Raw genomic sequence first — 20103 nt, 5'->3', positions numbered from 1 at the left:
CAGCCTACAGGGCGTTACACGCTGGATTCACGTATGCTTCCCTGCGTAGCGCCCCAGTAGAATAAGAAACACAAGCCACACTGCCATTATAGAGTGGTTGCTATTTGTTCACGGGGTGCTTTAGAAATATATTTTGCCCACTGCAACTCAACGGGTGAAGACGCACCAGTCTGTCTTCTTTTGGCTTCAGATGGGAACGTCTGCCAAAGCCGGCGGCCCTCTAAACATGAAATAAACATAAAATACACGAGACTCTTCAGAGTGTTCTGCTCACCCCTGGACATCAGTTTTTTTTTTTTTTTCGTTAAACGCAACCACTAACTTTGAAACAAGGTTACAGCAAGACAATGTGCGCTTGCGCAAAAATACCATAAGAAACAGTTCTTAAGTGACTGGCGTGGACGTAGCACGTTGGGGGCGGGGCTCGGGTTACGCAGAGACATGCCTCGCCCCTCCAGCGCAGACGCTGGGGCTCCTCCCCCAGCTGGGTCCGTGGGTGACGTCTCGGCCCTGGAAGTGGTGTCTTTCCTGGCTAAGCTACTGTGCGCAACCGCAGCGCTGAGGGCGGCCCTGTACCTGCTGCGCAGACTGTGCCTCGCCATGGCCTGGAAGTCCGGGGGTACTTGTCACGCCGAGCTGGTCAACAACCTGCGCAGTGAGTGCCGCGTCGGGGAGGGGCAGAGGTCTGAGTATAAGAAGGAGGGGTATGCGGGGAGACTAACCGGTAGAACGTTGCAACTCTGGGGGCAGTTTGAATGTACTGTGGCAGTTGGTCCGTGCTGGTAGTAGTGGTCGTAGTCGGTGACAGGTGTGCCCTGGCTCAGTGGTGAGCTCGCCACAGGGAGCAGGACTTAAAATTGCTACGGTCCTCGGACCCGTACAATACAGTATCTTCTTTTTATAGTATGATAGCGACAAGTTTTTCATGGTTGTTGATCTATAAAACCGCGTAGTTAGCTGCAATGAATTCAAAACTGTTCACGTTTCATTGCGTGACTTTCTGGGCTTGTTTGAAGGGGACACGTTCAAACTGAATTCTCCGAGCCCTATTCTGCGAATTCTTGAAATAGCGGGCGTCACGGGCTGCAGTTGTTTAATTGCATAGTTATTAGTATGCAGTTGTGCCTAACCGATACCAACATCCCCAAAAGATATTCTATCTTCGCTTCTCTTTTATTTTGAGTTTAAGAAAAGGGAGTAAAACATCTTTATTACGATTTTTTTTGACAGCTAAGGAAAATCCTCATGAGTAGTTTTCTTATTGTAATATATGTTTGCTGCATTATGCCTGTTTGGTGTTGGTAATGTTAACACGTCGATCCCTACTTGGTCTTTCATTGTTTTATAAGGGGACGCGTTAGAGGTTCGGTAGACCTTTTGACTACGCTTAGAGTGATTCCACCATAAGTCCCAAATACACTGCAATTACATCATCATAATCAATTAACATCAGTAATCTTTACACACCAATACCCATGAGGTCACGAATAACCACACCTTTATGTAAAAGTTAGAACGTTTATTTCCCCATTTTAACATTATTGTATCTACTCCAGTCAGTGCATCCATTGTTGGCTCTTGGGAACATCGCTGTCTCACGCATCAAACTATACGGTGTAACATTTACTTGAAGCAATATTTTCTAGCAAACAGTTCGCATGAGAAAGTTAAAGACATCTGCTAAAGTTTGATCAACAGGGTGTGATTAGTACATGTATTGATTTTTCTGAACATACATTTCCACAATTTTATTAAACAGTGCAGCCTAATATGAGGCTGTGCAAAACTAGGCCCAGGCCTCGCTAAGTTATAGCCTACAATTAATAAGCAAATACATAACAGCTAATCATTAATATAACACACAGCTACATTTTTCCTAATGCAGGCACTTCAATTAATACCAATAAGCATTTAATAAAGACATTTCATGTTTTAATAGCGGCCACTCAAGTGGGCACATTTTCCAAGATGCACATTATTTTCTATATTAGTTAAATTTTATGCAGATTCTTAACACAGAATACATAAAATTCATTAGGAATAAATTCAGCGTTCGCAGTAAACCCAGGATTTATTTAAGTGGGGGCTTGTAATGTGTTCTTAATCTCCTTGCAGTGCTAGGGTTCTGCTGACTATTTTACTCATTACCAAACAGTATTTATTTATGTGTGTTTAATTTAGCATAACCAGGTTGTAAAATTAATTCTCTGGGCCTTTTGTTTGTTTTCACTGACAGCTGAGAACAATGTGTTTTTTAGAAAAGGCACATGTCCTTTCTGTCTTTTTCCTTTTCATAAAATAGTTGAAATGGGATTCATTTCGTGGTGTTTTCTTGCACTGTTTTTTTTAAATGTATTTCAGAGGAAGCCATGTAGAAGATCTTCTTGTAATTTTACAGTAATAAAGGCTGTTGCTGCCCGCAGCCATCCACGGTATTGCTAAGTCCGCTGTGCGGACGAGACACTAGTGTACCTAAGGAAAGCCCGTTTGTGCCCCAGCAGGCCAAGGGGGTCAAGAACTCTGGTTATTTTATCTCCGGGAAAGTTATCTACGTTGATGAGCTCAGCTTTTTCACTGGCCCACTGTCACACAGCCTGCCCCCACCCAATATCTAATTCCGGTGGGTGCTGATGCTGTGGCTTTCCAGTCGGTATTGGTTCAGTCTCTCTTACCCCACACCTGCATAAATCCTCCAGGTTGCACCAATGACACTTTTTGTTTGTTTTCTTTGAATCGTTGCTCTTTGAAGAATCAACTAGAAGTTTTGATTTAATCACTGACCATAATTCCTGATGTTCTGTCTTTAACTGAAACGTGGCTGAATGAATCTACAAGGCCTGCTATAGCCCAAGATCTACCTGATGACTATTGTATTGTATGGCATGACCTTTTGTTGGGTCGAGGAGGAGTAATGGCTGTTATCTTCAAATCAGTGTTTTCTTGATTCAAAGAACACATGGATATTCCTGATTGCAAGGGTATGAGTTTTTCTCTCGGGTCAGCCAGGAACTTTACGTTATCTGGTGACCTAAGGTATTGTCGTCCCGGCCCTCCAGGTCACTGAGGCCTAAGTGCAGCCGAGGTAATTTCTCCCTTTGTACTTCAGAGTACTAATTTTACTATTTTTGGATATCTCAATTTTCACTTTGAAGCCAACTGTAGGTTGGCTTCTTCCATTGTTGGCAATTCCTTGGAGTTAGGCTTACTCTTTTAGTGCACACTCCCACTCACAAGGCTGTTCATATTTTGGACCAGGTTTTTGCCAATTTGTCTTCGCTCACGGTGGATGTTCCTGTGCCCCTTTTCTTGTCTGATCACTTTTGTGGTCCAATTGAAGGCTCAGATCAGAGCGGCAGAACCATTAGCTTTAGGTCATTTTACTGTTTCCGAACCTTAGCCTAAAGTCAACCCCAAAGTCTTCTGCTCTTATTTGCAGGAGAAGGGTCCTGAGCTTATTGGGACTCTGGAGGAGAACACTGGCTGTGGATTTGTGGATTCAACATTCCTTTGACAGAGCTATGTCACTTAAGCCCAGGTTAAAAAAAAAAAATCTCACTTGCATTCCAGCTCCATAGTTCAGTGCCTTGCTATTGTGCTTAAAGAAGAGATGTAAGTAGCTAGAATGCTCCTGGCGTATGTCTTGTAATCAGGAGGACAAAGCCAAACTCAAAGTTGCCAATATGTATATTACGGGGCCTGCCATTCTGCTTGGGCAACCTTCTATAATGACTATTGAAAATACTGAGAACTCCTCTAAAGAGATTTTAACTATTTCCCAGACTCTCTTGGATCCTGCTGAGGTTACCCCACCCCTTTTCATGGCAGCAACATTGTGACTGAGCTATTTTTTTTCGCAATAGGGTTGTGGATGTACATTTCTCTGGCTACTTCTGGGTCCATTGGGTCAATACATATAATTGAAGCTGATTTGAATATGACTACTTTTTGCCGTCTTTAATGATTCCCAATAATAGTAAATAAACCCTTATGGTTTTGAATTGGACTATTGTCCTGCAAATGTTTCCTTCATAAGCCTTAGGGCCCCTGTCCTTTGGGACTCTCACCACCCAGTCATGCACCCTGGCCCTTTGAATTTATTGGTACAAAGTGCAGACAGAATTTTGATGCAAAATGCCTAAGGCAATTGGTACAGATTTTAGTGCAAAATGTAATTACATTTTCACTCCAAAAATTGTCATGAGTTGGGTAATTCTGGAATCGTGTACATTTAGGCAGGTCTACCTTATTAGCAATACCTCTTCAAAGGTGGAGAATTCCTATAGCAGATGCTTAGGACATATTGTTTGTGGTCAAGGAAAACGAGCTTTCATGTTTATTTTGTCCTCGGGACAAGTATGTCCAACCCCTTGCAGCACAAACCCTTTTGCTGCCAGTTTACAAAACATTATAAATCAGGGAAGGGAACTGTCTGTATGCCCGTATGTTACTGCTGTTTGAACTTGCATTTATATGAGGGTGTGCGCTCTAAGGATATGATTTAACCCCTTCGCTGCCAGGCCTTTTCCCCCTCCTGTGCCAAGCCTTTTTTTGGCTATTTGGAGCAGTTCGCGCTTAGGCCCTCATAACTTTTTGTTCACATAAGCTACCCACGCCAAATTTGCGTCCTTTTTTTCCATCATCCTAGGGATTCTAGAGGTACCCAGACTTTGTGGGTTCCCCAGAAGGAGGCCAAGAAATTAGCCCAAAAACAGTGAAAATTTTGTTTAAAAAAAAAAAAAAATGAAAAATGGGCTGCAGAAGAAGGCTTGTGTTTTTTTTCCCTGAAAAGGGCATCAACAAAGGGTTTGCGGTGCTAAAATCACCAGCTTCCCAGCTTTCAGGAACAGGCAGACTTGAATCGGAAAACCCATTTTTTCAACACAATTTTGGCATTTTACTGGGACATACCCCATTTCTTACGATTTTTTGTGCTTTCAGCCTCCTTCCAGTCAGTGACAGAAATGGGCATGAAACCAACGCTGGATCCCAGAAACCGCAACATTTCTGAAAAGTAGACAAAATTCTGAGTTCAGCAAGGGGTAATTTGTGTAGATCCTACAAGGGTTTCCTACAGAAAATAACAACTGAAAAAGAAAAATATTGAAATTGAGGTGAAAAAAACATCAATTTTTCTCTACGTTTTACTCTGTAACTTTTTCCTGCAATGTTAGATTTTCGAAAACTATACCGTTACGTCTGCTGGACTCTTCTGGTTGCGGTGATATATAGGGCTTGTAGGTTCATCAAGAACTCTAGGTACCCAGAGCCAATAAATGACCTGCACCCTGCAGTGGGTTTTCATTCTATGCCGGGTATACAGCAATTCATTTGCTGAAATATAAAGAGTAAAAAATAGCTATCAAGAAAACCTTTGTATTTCCAAAATGGGCACAAGATAAGGTGTTGAGAAGCAGTGGTTATTTGCACATCTCTGAATTCCGGGGTGCCCATACTAGCATGTGAATTACAGGGCATTTCTCAAATAGACGTCTTTTTTACACACTGTCTTACATTTGGAAGGGTTAAAATGTAGAGAAAGACAAGGGGCAATAACACTTGTTTTGCCATTCTATGTTTCCCCCAAGTCTCCCGATAAAAGTGATACCTCACTTGTGTGGGTAGGCCTAGCGCCCGCGACAGGATATGCCCCAAAACACAATGTGGACACCTCACGGAAAACAGAGCTGTTTTTTGCAAAGTGCCTACCTGTAGATTTTGGCCTGTAGCTCAGCCGCCACCTAGGGAAACCTACCAAACCTGTGCATTTCTGAAAACTAGAGACCATGGGGAATCCAAGATGGGGTGACTTGTGTGGCTCGGACCAGGTTCTGTTACCCAGAATCCATTGCAAACCTCAAAATTTGGCTAAAAAAACACATGTTCCTCACATTTCTGTGGCAGAAAGTTCTGGAATCTGAGAGGAGCCACAAATTTCCTTCCACCCAGCGTTCCCCCTCGTCTCCCGATAAAAATGATACCTCACTTGTGTGGGTAGGCCTAGCGCCCGCGACAGGAAACGCCCCAAAGCGCAACGTGGAAACAGCCAAATTTTTGAAGGAAAACAGAGGTGTTTTTTGCAAAGTGCCTACCTGTAGAGTTTGGCCTGTAGCTCAGCCGCCACCTAGGGAAACCTAGCAAACCAGCGCATTTTTGAAAACTAGAGACCTAGGGGAATCCAAGATGGGGTGATTTGCGGGGCTCTGACCAGGTTCTGTTACCCAGAATCCTTTGCAAACATCAAAATTTGGCCAAAAAACACTTTTTCCTCTCATTTCGGTGACAAAGTTCTGGAATCTGAGAGGAGCCACAAATTTCCTTCCACCCAGCGTTCCCCTAAGTCTCTCCATAAAAATGGTACCTCACTTGTGTGGGTAGGCCTAGCGCCCACGAAAGGAAATGGCCCAAAACACAACGTGGACACAACATATATTTTCACAGAAAACAGAGGTGTTTTTTGCAAAGTGCCTACCTGTGGATTTTGGCCTCTAGCTCAGCCGGGGCGGGGGCGGGGGGGGGGGGGGGTGGGGGGTGGGGGGAAATGCCCTAAAATAAATTTGACCCCCCCCAACCCCTCGGTCCAGGAGCGACCCTTGCCTACGGGGTCGCTCCCCCTGCGTGACATTGGCGCCAAAAAACAAATCCCCGGTGCCTAGTGGTTTCTGCCCCCTTTTGGCAGATTGACCTAAAATCGACCAATCTGCCCCCAAGGGGGGCAGAAATGGTCTAAATACAGTTTGCCACCCAGGGGAGCGACTCTTGTCTGATGGGTCACTCCCCATCTCTAAAAAAACAAACAAACAAAAAAAAAACACACAAAAAAATTTGCCCTGGCGCCTACAGGTTGAAATGGCCTAAAATAAATTTGCATCCCCAACCCCCACCCCCCGGTCCAGGAGCGACCCTTGCCTACGGGGTCGCTCCCCCTGCGTGACATTGGCGCCAAAAAACAAATCCCCGGTGCCTAGTGGTTTCTGCCCCCTTGGGGCAGATTGACCTAAAATCGACCAATCTGCCCCCAAGGGCGGCAGAAATGGGTCTAAATACAGTTTGCCCCCCAGGGGAGCGACCCTTGTCTGATGGGTCGCTCCCCATCTCTAAAAAAACAAACAAACAAAAAAAAAAACACACAATTTTTTTTTGCCCTGGCGCCTACAGGTTTCTGCCCCCCCCCCCCCGGTGGCAGATCGGCCTAATAATAGGCTGATCTTCCCCCGGGGGGGGGGCAGAAATGGCCTAAAATAAATGTGCCCCCCCCCCCCCCCCCCCCCCCCCCTCGGAGCGACCCTTGTCTACGGGGTCGCTCCCCCTGCGTGACATTGGCGCCAAAAAACAAATCCCCGGTGCCTAGTCGTTTCTGCCCCCTTGGGGGAAGATTGACCTAAAATCGACCAATCTGAAATGGTCTAAATACAGTTTGCCCCCCAGGGGAGCGACCCTTGTCTGATGGGTCGCTCCCCATCTCTAAAAAAAAAAAAAACAAAGAAACAAAAAATTTGCCCTGGCGCCTAGAGGTTTCTGCCCCCGATGGTAGATCGGCCTAATACCCAAGATGGCCTAAAAGAATTTTGCTATTGCTTTCCACTACCTTCAGCGCTAGTATGTAAATCTGCTGAAAGGTGGCAAAATATGGGAATTGCTAGTATTCAAGCTTTGCTTATGTATGAGCCCTTGCATAATCAGAGAGGCCATTATCAGAGCTCTTATATAATTTAATTGTTGCTGCACTACTTGGCACCACAGGGACCAGTGGATTTTTTTGCGGGGCAATTAGATTCCACACCCCTGTTCTTGAGGATGTTGGGCGTTGCATTACATGAGTGTAACAGGGGCATTTTGTGAAATTAGTTGTCTTGCATGGTGCGTTATCTTCTGTGGCTCGTGATTGTGTTGTCTAAAACAGCGAGCATGTGTTACATCCATGGTCTTATGTTAGTGTGTTTATATTTGTGGTGTTTCTTGTTTTGTGCAGATGTGGAAATTCCTTTGTAATATTGTGTGTGAATTGCTGAAGCTGTTTGAATTTTGCTCTTTATGAAAAGATATTTTGATATATTTGCTAAGGTTTTCGGGTTTATGTATAAATGTAAGGATTTGCGGAAATTCAAGATTTCACAATAATGTATTAAGGTTGTCTGCTGAAAAAGTATATAGTGTCAAGTCAAGTCACAGGTTAAAGTCCTACACAGCCCTCAATAGCCTAGCCACGTATGACCTAATCTGAATAGTATTGTTTATTTCTTTTGTGCATGAGGACACACTGGCTCTAAAGGTGGGTTACCGCTGGTGGAGCACCTGTCTTGGTGTGAATGCAAGCCCTTAAGGTGTGTTCCGTTTTCTCTGGTCAGTTTGAATTTTCCATCCTGTATCCCGGCAGGTTGACAAAGATTTATTTGTTTGATTTTATGTATTGTGTTTCCCAATGTGATTGGGTTGATATTGCATATATTGTGAGCTAGGTTAAGATAACAGTGGATGCACTTTTGAATAAGTCTGCAATTCCTGTAAATGGAAAAGATTCTCTGAGACCCTTCCCCTAAATTGGTACCCTGCTCTTGGATCATGGATTGCTCGCTTGTAGCTTAAAGTCTTTAGTAAAATTAATGGTAACAGTAAAAAATGCAATTGCCTGTGCATGAAGTGCACATTTGAAGTGAAAATGATTGAGAATTTGAGGCACACCATGTTCAAGATGAAGGCCCACCTTTAGACCCGCACATTTTGAAGCCTTGAATGAGTGAGGCTACATAGCCAGTTAGAACGCATGTAAGCACAAAGAATATGTTGGTGTGGCTGTCAGCTGTTGAATCGATGAGATATTACGTTTAGAAAGAAAGAATTTAGACAGGTTTTAGAAAGTATAGGTGCTTTCCCTATTCATTTTGATGATGCTGACAAAAAGAAAACAAAGGATGACAAAAATGAAAACAAGAGTGAGATGGAAAAGAATCGGTGTGATTCTGAGGGAGAGGAGGACTTTACAGATTTATTGTTGACTGACAGGAGACCACCTCTGTATAATGAGGCTCATGTTCAAATGCTCATGGAAGAAAGATGAGGCGGAGGAGAGCAGTGTCAGGAGAGATGAGATGATGTCTAGTTTGTCTTTACTTAATGAGAGGAAAGTGGTGAGTGATGGTTGATACTTAAAAATCTGAAAGATATTTGGAAATAATGGCTGAAACGAGAACTTATACAGACAAAATTTCAACTTATAATAGAGATGGATTGGCATTTTTGGATTCAAGACATGCTTACTGGGCAATTGAGAAACTTCAGAAATTGGCTTGAGAATTAAAAGTAGTTTTAAAACAAGACCTTCTTTTTTGTGTCGAACACTATAGGATTTTCTGTAAATGAATTACTCAGCATTCCAAAACCTTGCACAATAATCTCATGGAATTCTTAGAGGCAGAAAATAGGAGGACCTGATAAAGTATTGGAAAGAATGGACGGATCCACCTGATAAGCCCGGGGTTTCCAAAAAGGGTGAAACAAAGAAAATTGTGAGTGATTCTGAATACCGTGTAGTTGTTGGAAAAGTTTCTTTTGAGGGAAGTGCATGGAGAAACATGTGTGCCTATACTTTGGTCTTTTGCAACAGACCTTCTGGAGTTGCTAAAGCCTATGGTAAAGGTCCAAAGGGATGAGAGTACATCTACCATTTGAAGGTTCTGATTCTGTGCTGTCACAAATGATTTGACTGAATAGTGCTTTGTCTGTTTTATGCTGATTGTACTGCCATTGCTCTTCACTGCCTTCTTCTTCTTGGACATTTTAGTGAAGATTATTTGTTTGTTCATTTTCATTGGGTCATGAAACTTCATAATAGGTGGATTCTCAAGTCACTCAAGTTTGAAGTCTGTATAGCACTGTTCACCTATTTCATGCACCTTTGTTATGTCCAGTACTGTCTTGCGATGCCTTTTTTGCTGTGGAGAGACTAATTAGATCATGTGGCCCAACAAATAGGTTTACCCAGCTTTGAACTAACTGCTCTTGTAACAGAATCTTTGTCTTTTTCAATTCGTGACTTATATAGGTCTGCGTGAGTAAGATCTGATCTGTTGTGATGAACCATTTCCCTTATCTGACCCAAAAAGGTGCTTCTGTGTTCAGCCGTCATATAATATCTTTTCACCGCACCCGACTTGAGGTTGAACCTTGCCGTACCACCCGGAGTCTGTGTGTCTTTATTGACTGTTACCTCCATCGCTTGATCTACCGGAATTCGTCCAAATGACAGTTGAATTGAAAAGCATCCGTTGATGAAGTTGTGTTGTATTTCTGGATGTTTCACTGCAAGTAATGCAATTTCAGCATAGTATACAGGAAGATATCTAGTATAGTTCATACCAGTCATACACAAAACACCATGAGATCAAAGAGCGCATGGCGGTAAAATGTAAATGCCAATTTCCTTCTCGAGCAGCACACAGCAGAGCCAGCAAGACATTTTCAACAACAGTCACATACAGCATCCAAAATGCAGAGAGATCTCCTTTGTCATGGCAAAGATGTTCCAGGAATACATCCCATACGTTACTTTGACAAAAGCAGCATTCTGATAGCGGTCGTCTAATCTCTGTTACCACAGCTGTTTTGCAAAGTCATTAACATCCTCAATGAAGGATTAGACTACCTAAATGTTCTCTTCGTAATTCTCCTCCATGCAGTGGATAAATTCCACCCAAGCCAGTCTCAACATAGCTTCATAGAAGTATTTGTGTACTCGACTGCATAATTGTACATACGACCTTCTAGTACTAATGATATTGATCCGTCTGCTTCAATGCAAAGCTCGCGAAGGCCAGCGTCTTGAAAGCGTTTTCCAAGATTGGACATGGCATTGCAAATGGTGTGAAAGGTGCCCATTCTGAAAATGATTCTGTCCTTCGTTGCTTTATGATTCCACACAGTCTGAGTCGATTTTGCGAAGCGGGCTCGATCCATGATCACTAGAATTTTCGCCAAATGCAGTGCTTCCCTTATCAGCTCTGACTGTTTCAAGAAAAAGTTTTCAACTCAGTTGAAGGGGCATTAATGGTGGGCAGGTAGCCAATGGAATTCTGATACACTAACTAGGTCTCTAGTACTGATGTTAAATCCTGTCCAATTTGGTATTATCTGTGCGAGGCTCCCTTCTTGTCTTATAACAACACAGATTATGTTCTTATTTTGTGCAAGCTTCTATTGGTCAACACATTCCGGCATGACTTCGGTACTTGTTGTCAATGGCTGAGGCCAAACTAGTTCACTAGAAGCATACATGAACAATTCTTCAGTGTTTGTGGTGGTCAATGTTTTTTTTGCTTTTGTTTCTCAATGCTTGGGAGAGGAGCTTTAAAAGGTTGTGGTCCAAACAACCTGGGCTGCACAGCTATACCCTTGGCTTGGTGCATTGTCCCCTTACCTGGAAGACTGTCTTCCAGCCTATCAGTGTTATCCCATCCTAAGTTAGTGCAGACATGAGGCTGAATGTCGACTGGAAGAACATTTTGCTTATTTAAGGTAGCAGTAAGTCTCTGAAGTCACAAGGCGGTATCATTTTCTTCCAGTTGTGAGTATGAAATCCCACGACCAAGCCTCTTTACAGTGCAAATAATTTCAGCATTGCCTGTCATCATTTTTATGGCATATGGGAGCAACAATTGCTTGGGGAGGATTTCTGCTGGCCATTTGTGACTGCGTGTATAATTTCCAAACTGAGTGATTGTATAAGTAGGGCAACCATTTTTGGACGGCTTTGTGTTTTCTGGATCTCTAGTTAGAGGTCCTAATAGGACGGTTTAAGGTAATCAGGCATGTTAATAAATGTTTATCAACGTCTGATGGATGATATGGCCATGGTGTTGATGTCAAGTTCTTTTGATAATTGTTCTTATGTGCAGTGATGCTTAATCAATGATCTTGTTCATGTCTGTTGCCTTAACCTGTAAAACTTATAATTGTCTTTTCAAACTCTGGTTTTCTCTTACAACGTCCTGTAGCATGACACTATCAGGTTGGGCCAATAATTTTCCTTGATTGTCTGCTAACATGTGAAGCCTGTCACTGAACTCGGGAGTCCAATTGTATTCTAATATGCTTTTTGGTTGATTTGTCTATTCCCTGTATTCCTCTGTGTGTCAGGAGGGTTTCGAGCCTTTTTAGTGAGAGTCATCACACATATAACCTCTTTGTTACTAATAATCACAGTTCTAATGTATTGAAATAGTTCATATGCTTCATCTCTCAGATTTTTGTAGCGACCGGTTTGAATGCTAGATGCATGCTCTTCCTCCTTTGGTTTAACCCTTGTATATTTCCTTTAACAAGATGCATGATAATGGGTTTCTGTAGCCACTAGGTCCCTACTACAAACTCCTAAGATCTTTGAATCACAATTAATGGTTGCCCACTCTCGAACCCGTTTGTCAACTCTAAGCTCTGTGACCTTGATTAAGTTCTCATGTGTTGATGTTCCCTTGTAGCACTATATCTTTCCACAAATTATGCATTCTTCAGCGTACACAATAGACTTTAATGATGTTCTTCTATTTAAGTGTTTACTCGTGCACTCACTCATTCCAGCATCATTAGTGACTCTTGCTTCAGCTTTTCGCATAGTAGTCTGTAACTAAACCTCTCTTTGTAGTAAGCAGACTCCTGCACTTCCCATAGTAAAATACTTTGTTGGTTTCCACATTTCTCACAATGTCTAACAATGGAATGTTATTCCTTACTTGACCTGCGTTTAACAAAGTTTTCCATGATGAGTCATGCAGGCTTGTCGGCATAACTTCATGTTGGACATTTGACCCTAAATTAATTATACACTGGGGATCAGAGGGACAGAATGTGCTTGTTTCAGTCTTTCATGATGCTGCAAGAAAAATTCAATCTATATCAAGCTATCTTGGAAATTGAGTGGTGACTCACAAAAGGCAAAGAGTTATGACTTGCCATCACATAATTTCTATCTCTAGGCGTCCATACTTTGCCAGTAAATCATATTACATCCCCTCCCCAAGTGGTTCCGATAACATGGCTGGCTGAAGGCCTAAGTATAAGAAACACAGAGAGAAGCCACTTAAAATAACCCTTCTTTAATTGTCATGGAAAAATGAAAGCGGTTTATGGAGCATTTAAACGCACTGGATCTCCAGAAGCATGTTAATTGGTCCAAGAATGTGAGAGTGACGAAACAACCCAGTGAATCAGTGCAGGCATATTATGAGACAGATGTAGGTTTACAGGGAGTATAGTGGAGTTGAAGTCCATACAAAGGAAGATGTTTCTGTATTAGTTTCAGCTTTTTAATATATATATATATTTCACAAAAGACTCCAACAGTACTGGATTGTGTGTCCCTTTATTGGGTATTTGGAAATGTTCTAAAGAACACACTGTTAAGACTGGATTGCGATTGCTCACAGGCAATTATATCTTCACATGATGACTTCCAGGACTATTGTATTTCCTTTTTTTGAATAATTTGAATAGTTGGCACCTATTTATTTCTGATTGAATGATAGAGGTATATACTCCTGACTAAATAATGTAATGAAAAGCAGCCTATGTGTGTGACATTCCGATATGGCGCTTCTGTTGCAGAATTAGCCATGCCTGCACTCCTTTGTTTATATTCGTATGTGTTCAGAGATGATTTAATGTCACACTTCACTTACTGATTGTCACTCGTGACCAAGACAACCCTAATTGTTGAAACACAGTGTGTTGCCGAAAATAAAGGCAGGTGTGTTGTGGTAAGCTGGCCTGGTTTGTAGTGGGTACCAGAGTTACTTGCACCTTATAGGGTGCAGTGATCCACCTTAGTGAAACGTAGGCAGTGTCTAGCAGCTTAGGCTGTCTAGGGGTAGCTGTAGCAGAGCAGCCAAGGATGAACTAGGAGACATGCAAAGCTCTTGCAATACCACCATAGTCACACAGTACTTGTAGACAATAAAATACAATACTACCAAAAATAAAGGTACTTTATTTTAGTGGCACAAGGCCAAAAATATCTAAGGCAATACTCCTACACTAGTAACCAAAATCAGGTAAATAAACAGTCATAGAATAGAGCAAACAGTGAAAAACACAACCGATTGCAGTGGGCCTAGGGGCAACTCAAGCTATATACTAAAATAGTGGAATGCGAAAGTCGGATTCCCCCTATGCAAGTGTAGTGTGTAGAGGGGTGCTGGGAGTGTAAGAAAACACCAAAGGCAAGTGAAGTACCCCACCCAGAGCCCAGGAAAACAGGAGTAAAGTACAGCAGGCTTCCTGAGAACATACTAGAAGTTGTGGTAAAGGATTATGGAAGAACCAAGCAAGCAAGCCTGCAAGAAACCAACAATGGATTCCTGGACCTGAAGACCTGTGGAGAGAGGAGACCAAGTCCAGAAGTTGATGAAGAGTCCAGGAAGAACAGGAGCCCCTGCCAACCTGGGAGAAGGTGCAAAGGTGTATTCTCCGGTTGGAAGAAAAGTACAGGAATGCACCAATGAAGATAGCCGTGGGTTCCTGCTTGGTGCAAGAGATGTCCCACGTCGAGTCGTTGGATGCATGCCATTTGCGTCGCTGGATTTCACCAACAAGCCTTGGTTCATGCAAGAACGTGCCTTGCATGTTTGGACAGTCAGGATCACCTCCGTTCACCACCTGTGTTCCAGGGATCACGCTCATCGACAGGAGAGGAGTCCCAGAGTACTTGTCGTTGCTGCAAAGAGGTGCCTCCTGAAGCAGGGAAGTGACCCCATTACTCAACGGGAGATTCCTTCGGTTCTTCTGGTGCAGGGTAAAGACAAGCAGTCCTCTGAGGGTGCACAACCTGGAAACTGTTGCAGTTGCTGCCTGGAGCTGAAGTTGCAGGTCACAGTAGCCTTCCTGGATACTTTGTTGCAGTTACAGCGGTTCCTGAGCAGTCTGCCCCCTCCCATACACCCACCCCAAATACATGGGGCCAAAGTAGTTCTGCACACCAGTGCGCTGATGGGGCAATTACCCCCAATCCAAACCCCAGGGGGGCGGAAAGTCTACTAGATGCCATGGAATAAAAAAAAAAAAACTATAGTGTGGAAGTGGGGTGGTGGCTACCAACTAGTATGGGCATGGTTATGCCCCCACCCCAACTGAAGGGGGTAAACAGTCTTTCAGCTCTCCCCGCACACTAAAACATTATATCCACGGCAAGCAAGACGACATTTGATTATATGGGGTTTTGGTTTTACATTTGGGCCATGAGAGCTTGGCTAACTCCGAAAATCGTCCCGCTTGGAATGGTGAGGGCTGCACTTTTTGGACTTCGGGATGCTGACATGTAGAAAAATCCACAAGACCTAGACACATCTGGGTGAGTCCAGGGCGGTGTGCTTCACATGCACCCTTTTCTTACCCACAATGCCCTGCAAACCTCCAACTTTGCTGGAAATCACAAATTTTTTCCACATTTTTGTGATGGAACCTTCTGGAAACTGCAGGAATCCACAAAATACCTACCACCCAGCATTTTCTCCTCTAAACGGATACAAATTCTGCCCCACTTGTCAGCCTAAAAATGTTTTTCAAACTGCCCTTTTGGACCCGCTTTGGTTCCCCCCTCAATTTTGAAATGTTTTTGGCTCTTCCCTGTCACAGGCACTTGGCCACCTACACAATTCAGGTATCATTTTTACCGGGAGACTGATGGGAACGTTGGGTGGTAGGAAATTTGTCCTGGTGCGGTGATCCCACACAGAAATGTGACAAAAATTAGATTTTTGGGTTTTTTTAAAGCTAAATTTGAAGTTTGCAGAGGATTCTGGGTAAGAAAACACTTGGGGATCCACGCAAGTCACACCTCCCTGGACTCCCTCAGGTGTCTAGTTTTCAGAAATGTCTGGGTGTGGTAGGCTTCCCTGTATGGCTGCTGAGCCCAGGACCAAAAACGCAGGTGCTCCCCCCGCAAAACCAGGTAGTTTTGTTTTTGATGTGTCCATGTTGTGTTTTGAGGCATTTCCTGTTGCGAGCGCTAGGCCTACCCACACAAGTGAGGTAACATTTTTTTATCAGGAGACTTGGGGGAATGCTGGGTGGAAGGAAATTTGTGGCTCCTCTCAGATTCCAGAACTGTCCCTCACTGAAATGTGAGGAAAGCGTGTTTTTTTAAAATATTTTTATTTATTTTTGTTTTGCCAAATATTGAGGTTTGCACAGGATTCTGGGTAACAGAACCTGGTGAGAGCCACCCAAGTCGCCCCATCTTAGATTCCCCTAAGTGTCTAGTTTTCACAAATGCACAGGTTTGGTAGGTTTCCTTTTGGTGCCGGCTGAGCTAGAGGCCAAAATCCACAGCTAGGCACTTTCCAAAAAACACGTAAGATTTCAATGTAAAAATGTGATATGTCCATGTTGCGTTTCCTGTCTTGGGCATTAGGCCTACGCACACAGGTGAGGTATTATTTTTTATCGGGTGACTTGGGGGAACACAGAATAGCAGAACAAGTGTTATTGCCCCTTGTCTTTCTCTACATTTGTTCCTTAGAAATGTAAGACAGTGTGTAAAAAAAGACATCTATTAGAGAAATGCCCTGTAATTCACATGCCAGTATGGGGACCCCGGAATTCAAAGATTTGAAAATAACCACTGCTTTTCAACACCTGATCTTGTGCCCGTTTTGGAAATACTAAGGTTTTCTTTATCTATTTTTCAGTCTTTATATTTCACCAAATGTATTGCTCTACACTCGGTATAGAATGAAAACCCATTGCAAGGTGCAGCTCATATATTGGCTCTGGGTAACTAGGGTTCTTGATGAATTCACAAACCCTGTATATCTCCGTAACCAGAAGAGTGCAGCAGACGTAACAGTATATTGCTTTCAAAAATCTGACATGCCAGGAAAAAGTTAGAGTAAAACGTGGAGAAACATTGTTTTTTTTTTTTTTTTTTTTTTTACCTCCATTTCAATATTTTTTTATTTTTTATTTCAGCTGTTATTTTCTGTAGGAAACCCTTGTAGGATCTACACAAATTACCCCTTGCTGAATTCAGAATTGTATCTACATATTTCTTTTTTTTTAAGAAATGTTGAGCTTTCCGGGATCTAGCATTGGTTTCACACCCATTTCTGTCACTTACTGGAAGGAGGCCAAAAGCACAAAAAATAGTAAAAATGGGAAATGTCCCAGTAAAATGCCTAAATTGTGTTGACAAGTGTGGTTTAAAAAAATTCAAGTCTGCCTGTTCCTGAAAGCTGGGAAGATGATGATGATTTTAGCACCGCAAACCCTTTGTTGATGGCTTTTTCACAGCCGCCTTCTGCAGCCCTATTTTTAAAAAAAAAAAATTCCTTTTTTTTTTAAACAAAAAAACCCCACAACATTCTCACTGTATTTTGGCTAATATCATGGTCTCCTCCAGGGGAACCCACAAACTCTGGGTACCTCTAGAATCCATAGGATGTTGGGGGTGGGAAAGGATGCAAATTTGGCATGGATAGCTTATGTGGACAAAAAGTTATGAGGGCCTAAGCGTGAACTGCACCAAATAGCCAAAAAAAAGGCCTGGCACCTGAGGGGGAAAAGGCCTGGCAGCGAAGGGGTTAATACAATTTGATTGTTGAATTATTTTGAAAATGGGCATACAGTGTATCCCCTGCAAAATTAGTGTTTTCAGGAGAAAATTATTTATTTGGGACACCAAATTTACAAGAGAGTAAGGAGGGTGTCATTAAGAATTAGGCTTCTGCTAACAAATGTAGTAGACCTAATACACTACTTAACAGTTTTACTAAAACTGATAACAAGAGTGTGCGATTTGACTGATGTACAGTGTAAATTGTATTAGTGAATTTAATAAAAGAAGAGTGAAAATTAGCAGAAATGCTGAAGAAGTGTAAAAGGTTCAATTACAGGGAGAAGCTGAGAAGAGATTTCGAAATGCATCCTAGACTTAAAGTTAATCAGATAAGGGCGTCAGAGATTGGGACCAGTGAATGCAATTATAATTATGTAGTTGATGAAGATGTCAGTGGTAAAACAGCCTATTTTAACATTCCAAGTAATTGGTTGGTTTCTTAGAATCTTACTTCGGTATTTTCTAGAGTGCATCATGTACGTGAGATGAGTGAGACAGGTCTTAAAAGCAATACGTGTCAGTTTGATCAAGTGCTTATGGTTATATTTAGTATGTTGATTCGTCCTATTGGTTTGGCTTTACTGCATGTGGAAAGTTGTTGTCTTTAGTGGCTCTTTTGGCTACTGCATTACATTAACTGAAATTAATAGAGATGGTAGCCCCTCATACAATGTTTCTCTATTACAGATTCTTTCACTATTTTACACAGGAAAGAATGTGGTGTGTGCCATGTAATAAAGGTCCAGCATTGTTTTATATCGTGCCTGGTAATATCATTGTAGTTAATTAATAATTTAACTAATATTTCACATAACCTTGGGAGAGACTGGTGCCTGGGAAATGATTGGTTCATGGTTCAGTATCGTAGGAAAAGGAAGAGCAAGGATTAGTAAATCCAGCGCTTAGATACTCATGAGTCATATTCCAGCGCTTAGATACCCTTGGGTCATAGGCACTTTATAAATTATACAAATAAAGTAAATGGTTTGATGACATGGGGCAGTGGATTGTTAAAAAGGATACTAACCCCTACCACAACTGATTTCAAGAATACTTGTACTGGACAACGGTGCATACCTAAAAATAGGAGTGGCTAAAGAAGTGTTCTGTGTGAATTGGCAGAATATAAGTTATGTATGCATTTAGCACACTTGAAAGTTTTTGTTGGCTGTTAACCTGTCGGGGAAAATTTGTGTAGTTTTTGTTGGGCCAGAGTATAATGTGCCAGCAGAAATATTTGTCATGGCTGCTGAAGATTATCTCTTAATGGATTGAACTGAATTTTTTAAAGGTCATTAGTACTGAGGCAGCTATTTCTTAAATAAATGATGCATTCATATTTTTTTTTAATTGGGAAAATATCCAAAATAAACAGAACGTAAAAACAAAAATGCACATTTCATTACGAGCACTCATAAATAAAAATATTTTGCTTCATAGTTCTAGGAATAAACTCAAAATTTTCACAAGATAATTCTTGCACAAGTCATAACATAAATGTATCACTTTATTTCTGGAATGTAACCAGGAATAAGCCAAACCATGCAGTTTGTGATAGGGGACTAGATTCTTTTGAGCTTGCACTGTCATGATAAATTTAAAATGACTGAAATTTCCAAGCCAAAAAGAGCTACAAATTCACTCTGTCATTCTTTATGATCTGGAGGATTCGCGTGCAACGGTATTAGCCAAAAAGAAAATACCAGCCTTAAAGGAAGAGGTCCGAGCTGGGTGACTCAGTAAAATCATTTTAAGATTCCAACAAATACCAGTCTTCAATAATAGATTGAGTTGGTGAAGTATTTACTCCTAATGTGGAGTAACGCTGGGGCAAGAAAAATGGGTAGTATCTGCTTCGCTGGAATTGCAGTGAAAGTGCATAGAGGTGATTGTAAGTCCCCGTTCGTACAATCTAGGAGTGTAGTCATTTAGTATTTTAAAATGTTGGACTTTGGGGCGAGAGACATTAAGAATGAATTGTGTCAACCACTGAATTTTCAGCATCAATTTTCCTTGTCTATTAGACAGCCAGGTGATTAGAGTTATCTTACCATGGGAAAACAGCATCATATTATTAGGATTATAGGCATGCAAAGTATATTGATTAAAGCTGGGGATGTTAACAAATTGTCCTGATAGCCTGCTATATTTTAGGATATACTCCCAGTGTTTTAAATCTGGTATGTTTAAGATGGGCTGTGTTGACCGTCCCTTTGAGGAGTACTATAACTTGATCAAAACCTTTATTATCAGAAAACAAAATCCCCAATAGGCATTTCACCTTGCCAAACCTGTGAAGAAATTAATGTAGCCAGACTGTTGGAAGCAGCATTCCACCATTACTACAAGAATTTTGCATCAAGGTATCTCGCCCAAAAAATGTTTGCCAGCTCACTTCCACTTTCTTAAAATGTTTTTGGAAAGTAAAAGGGAATGGGGGGGGTGTCCGGAGCATTCCGAGAAGATAAGCAAAATATAGCTAAAGTTAGAATTTTTTTTGGGGG

The 20103-nt window shown here is 41.9% G+C and overlaps 1 protein-coding gene across 2 annotated transcripts in view; it reads left to right on the top strand.

The window, feature by feature from the left end:
- The first annotated feature begins 426 nt into the window (after window positions 1–426).
- Window positions 427–20103, top strand: part of PCMT1 (protein-L-isoaspartate (D-aspartate) O-methyltransferase) — a 199365-nt gene continuing 179688 nt past the window's right edge. For both annotated transcript variants that reach the window (XM_069234300.1, XM_069234301.1), the window contains exon 1: window positions 427–655. In XM_069234300.1, coding sequence (XP_069090401.1) covers window positions 442–655 — 214 coding nt within the window. In that variant the 5' untranslated portion in view covers window positions 427–441. The remainder of the gene's footprint in view (window positions 656–20103) is intronic.

Source organism: Pleurodeles waltl, chromosome 5 (assembly GCF_031143425.1).
Source record: "Pleurodeles waltl isolate 20211129_DDA chromosome 5, aPleWal1.hap1.20221129, whole genome shotgun sequence".
NCBI classification, from domain to species: domain Eukaryota; kingdom Metazoa; phylum Chordata; class Amphibia; order Caudata; family Salamandridae; genus Pleurodeles; species Pleurodeles waltl.
The sequence above is the reverse complement of the archived record's forward strand: the minus strand, read 5'-3'. Positions and strand labels throughout refer to the sequence as shown.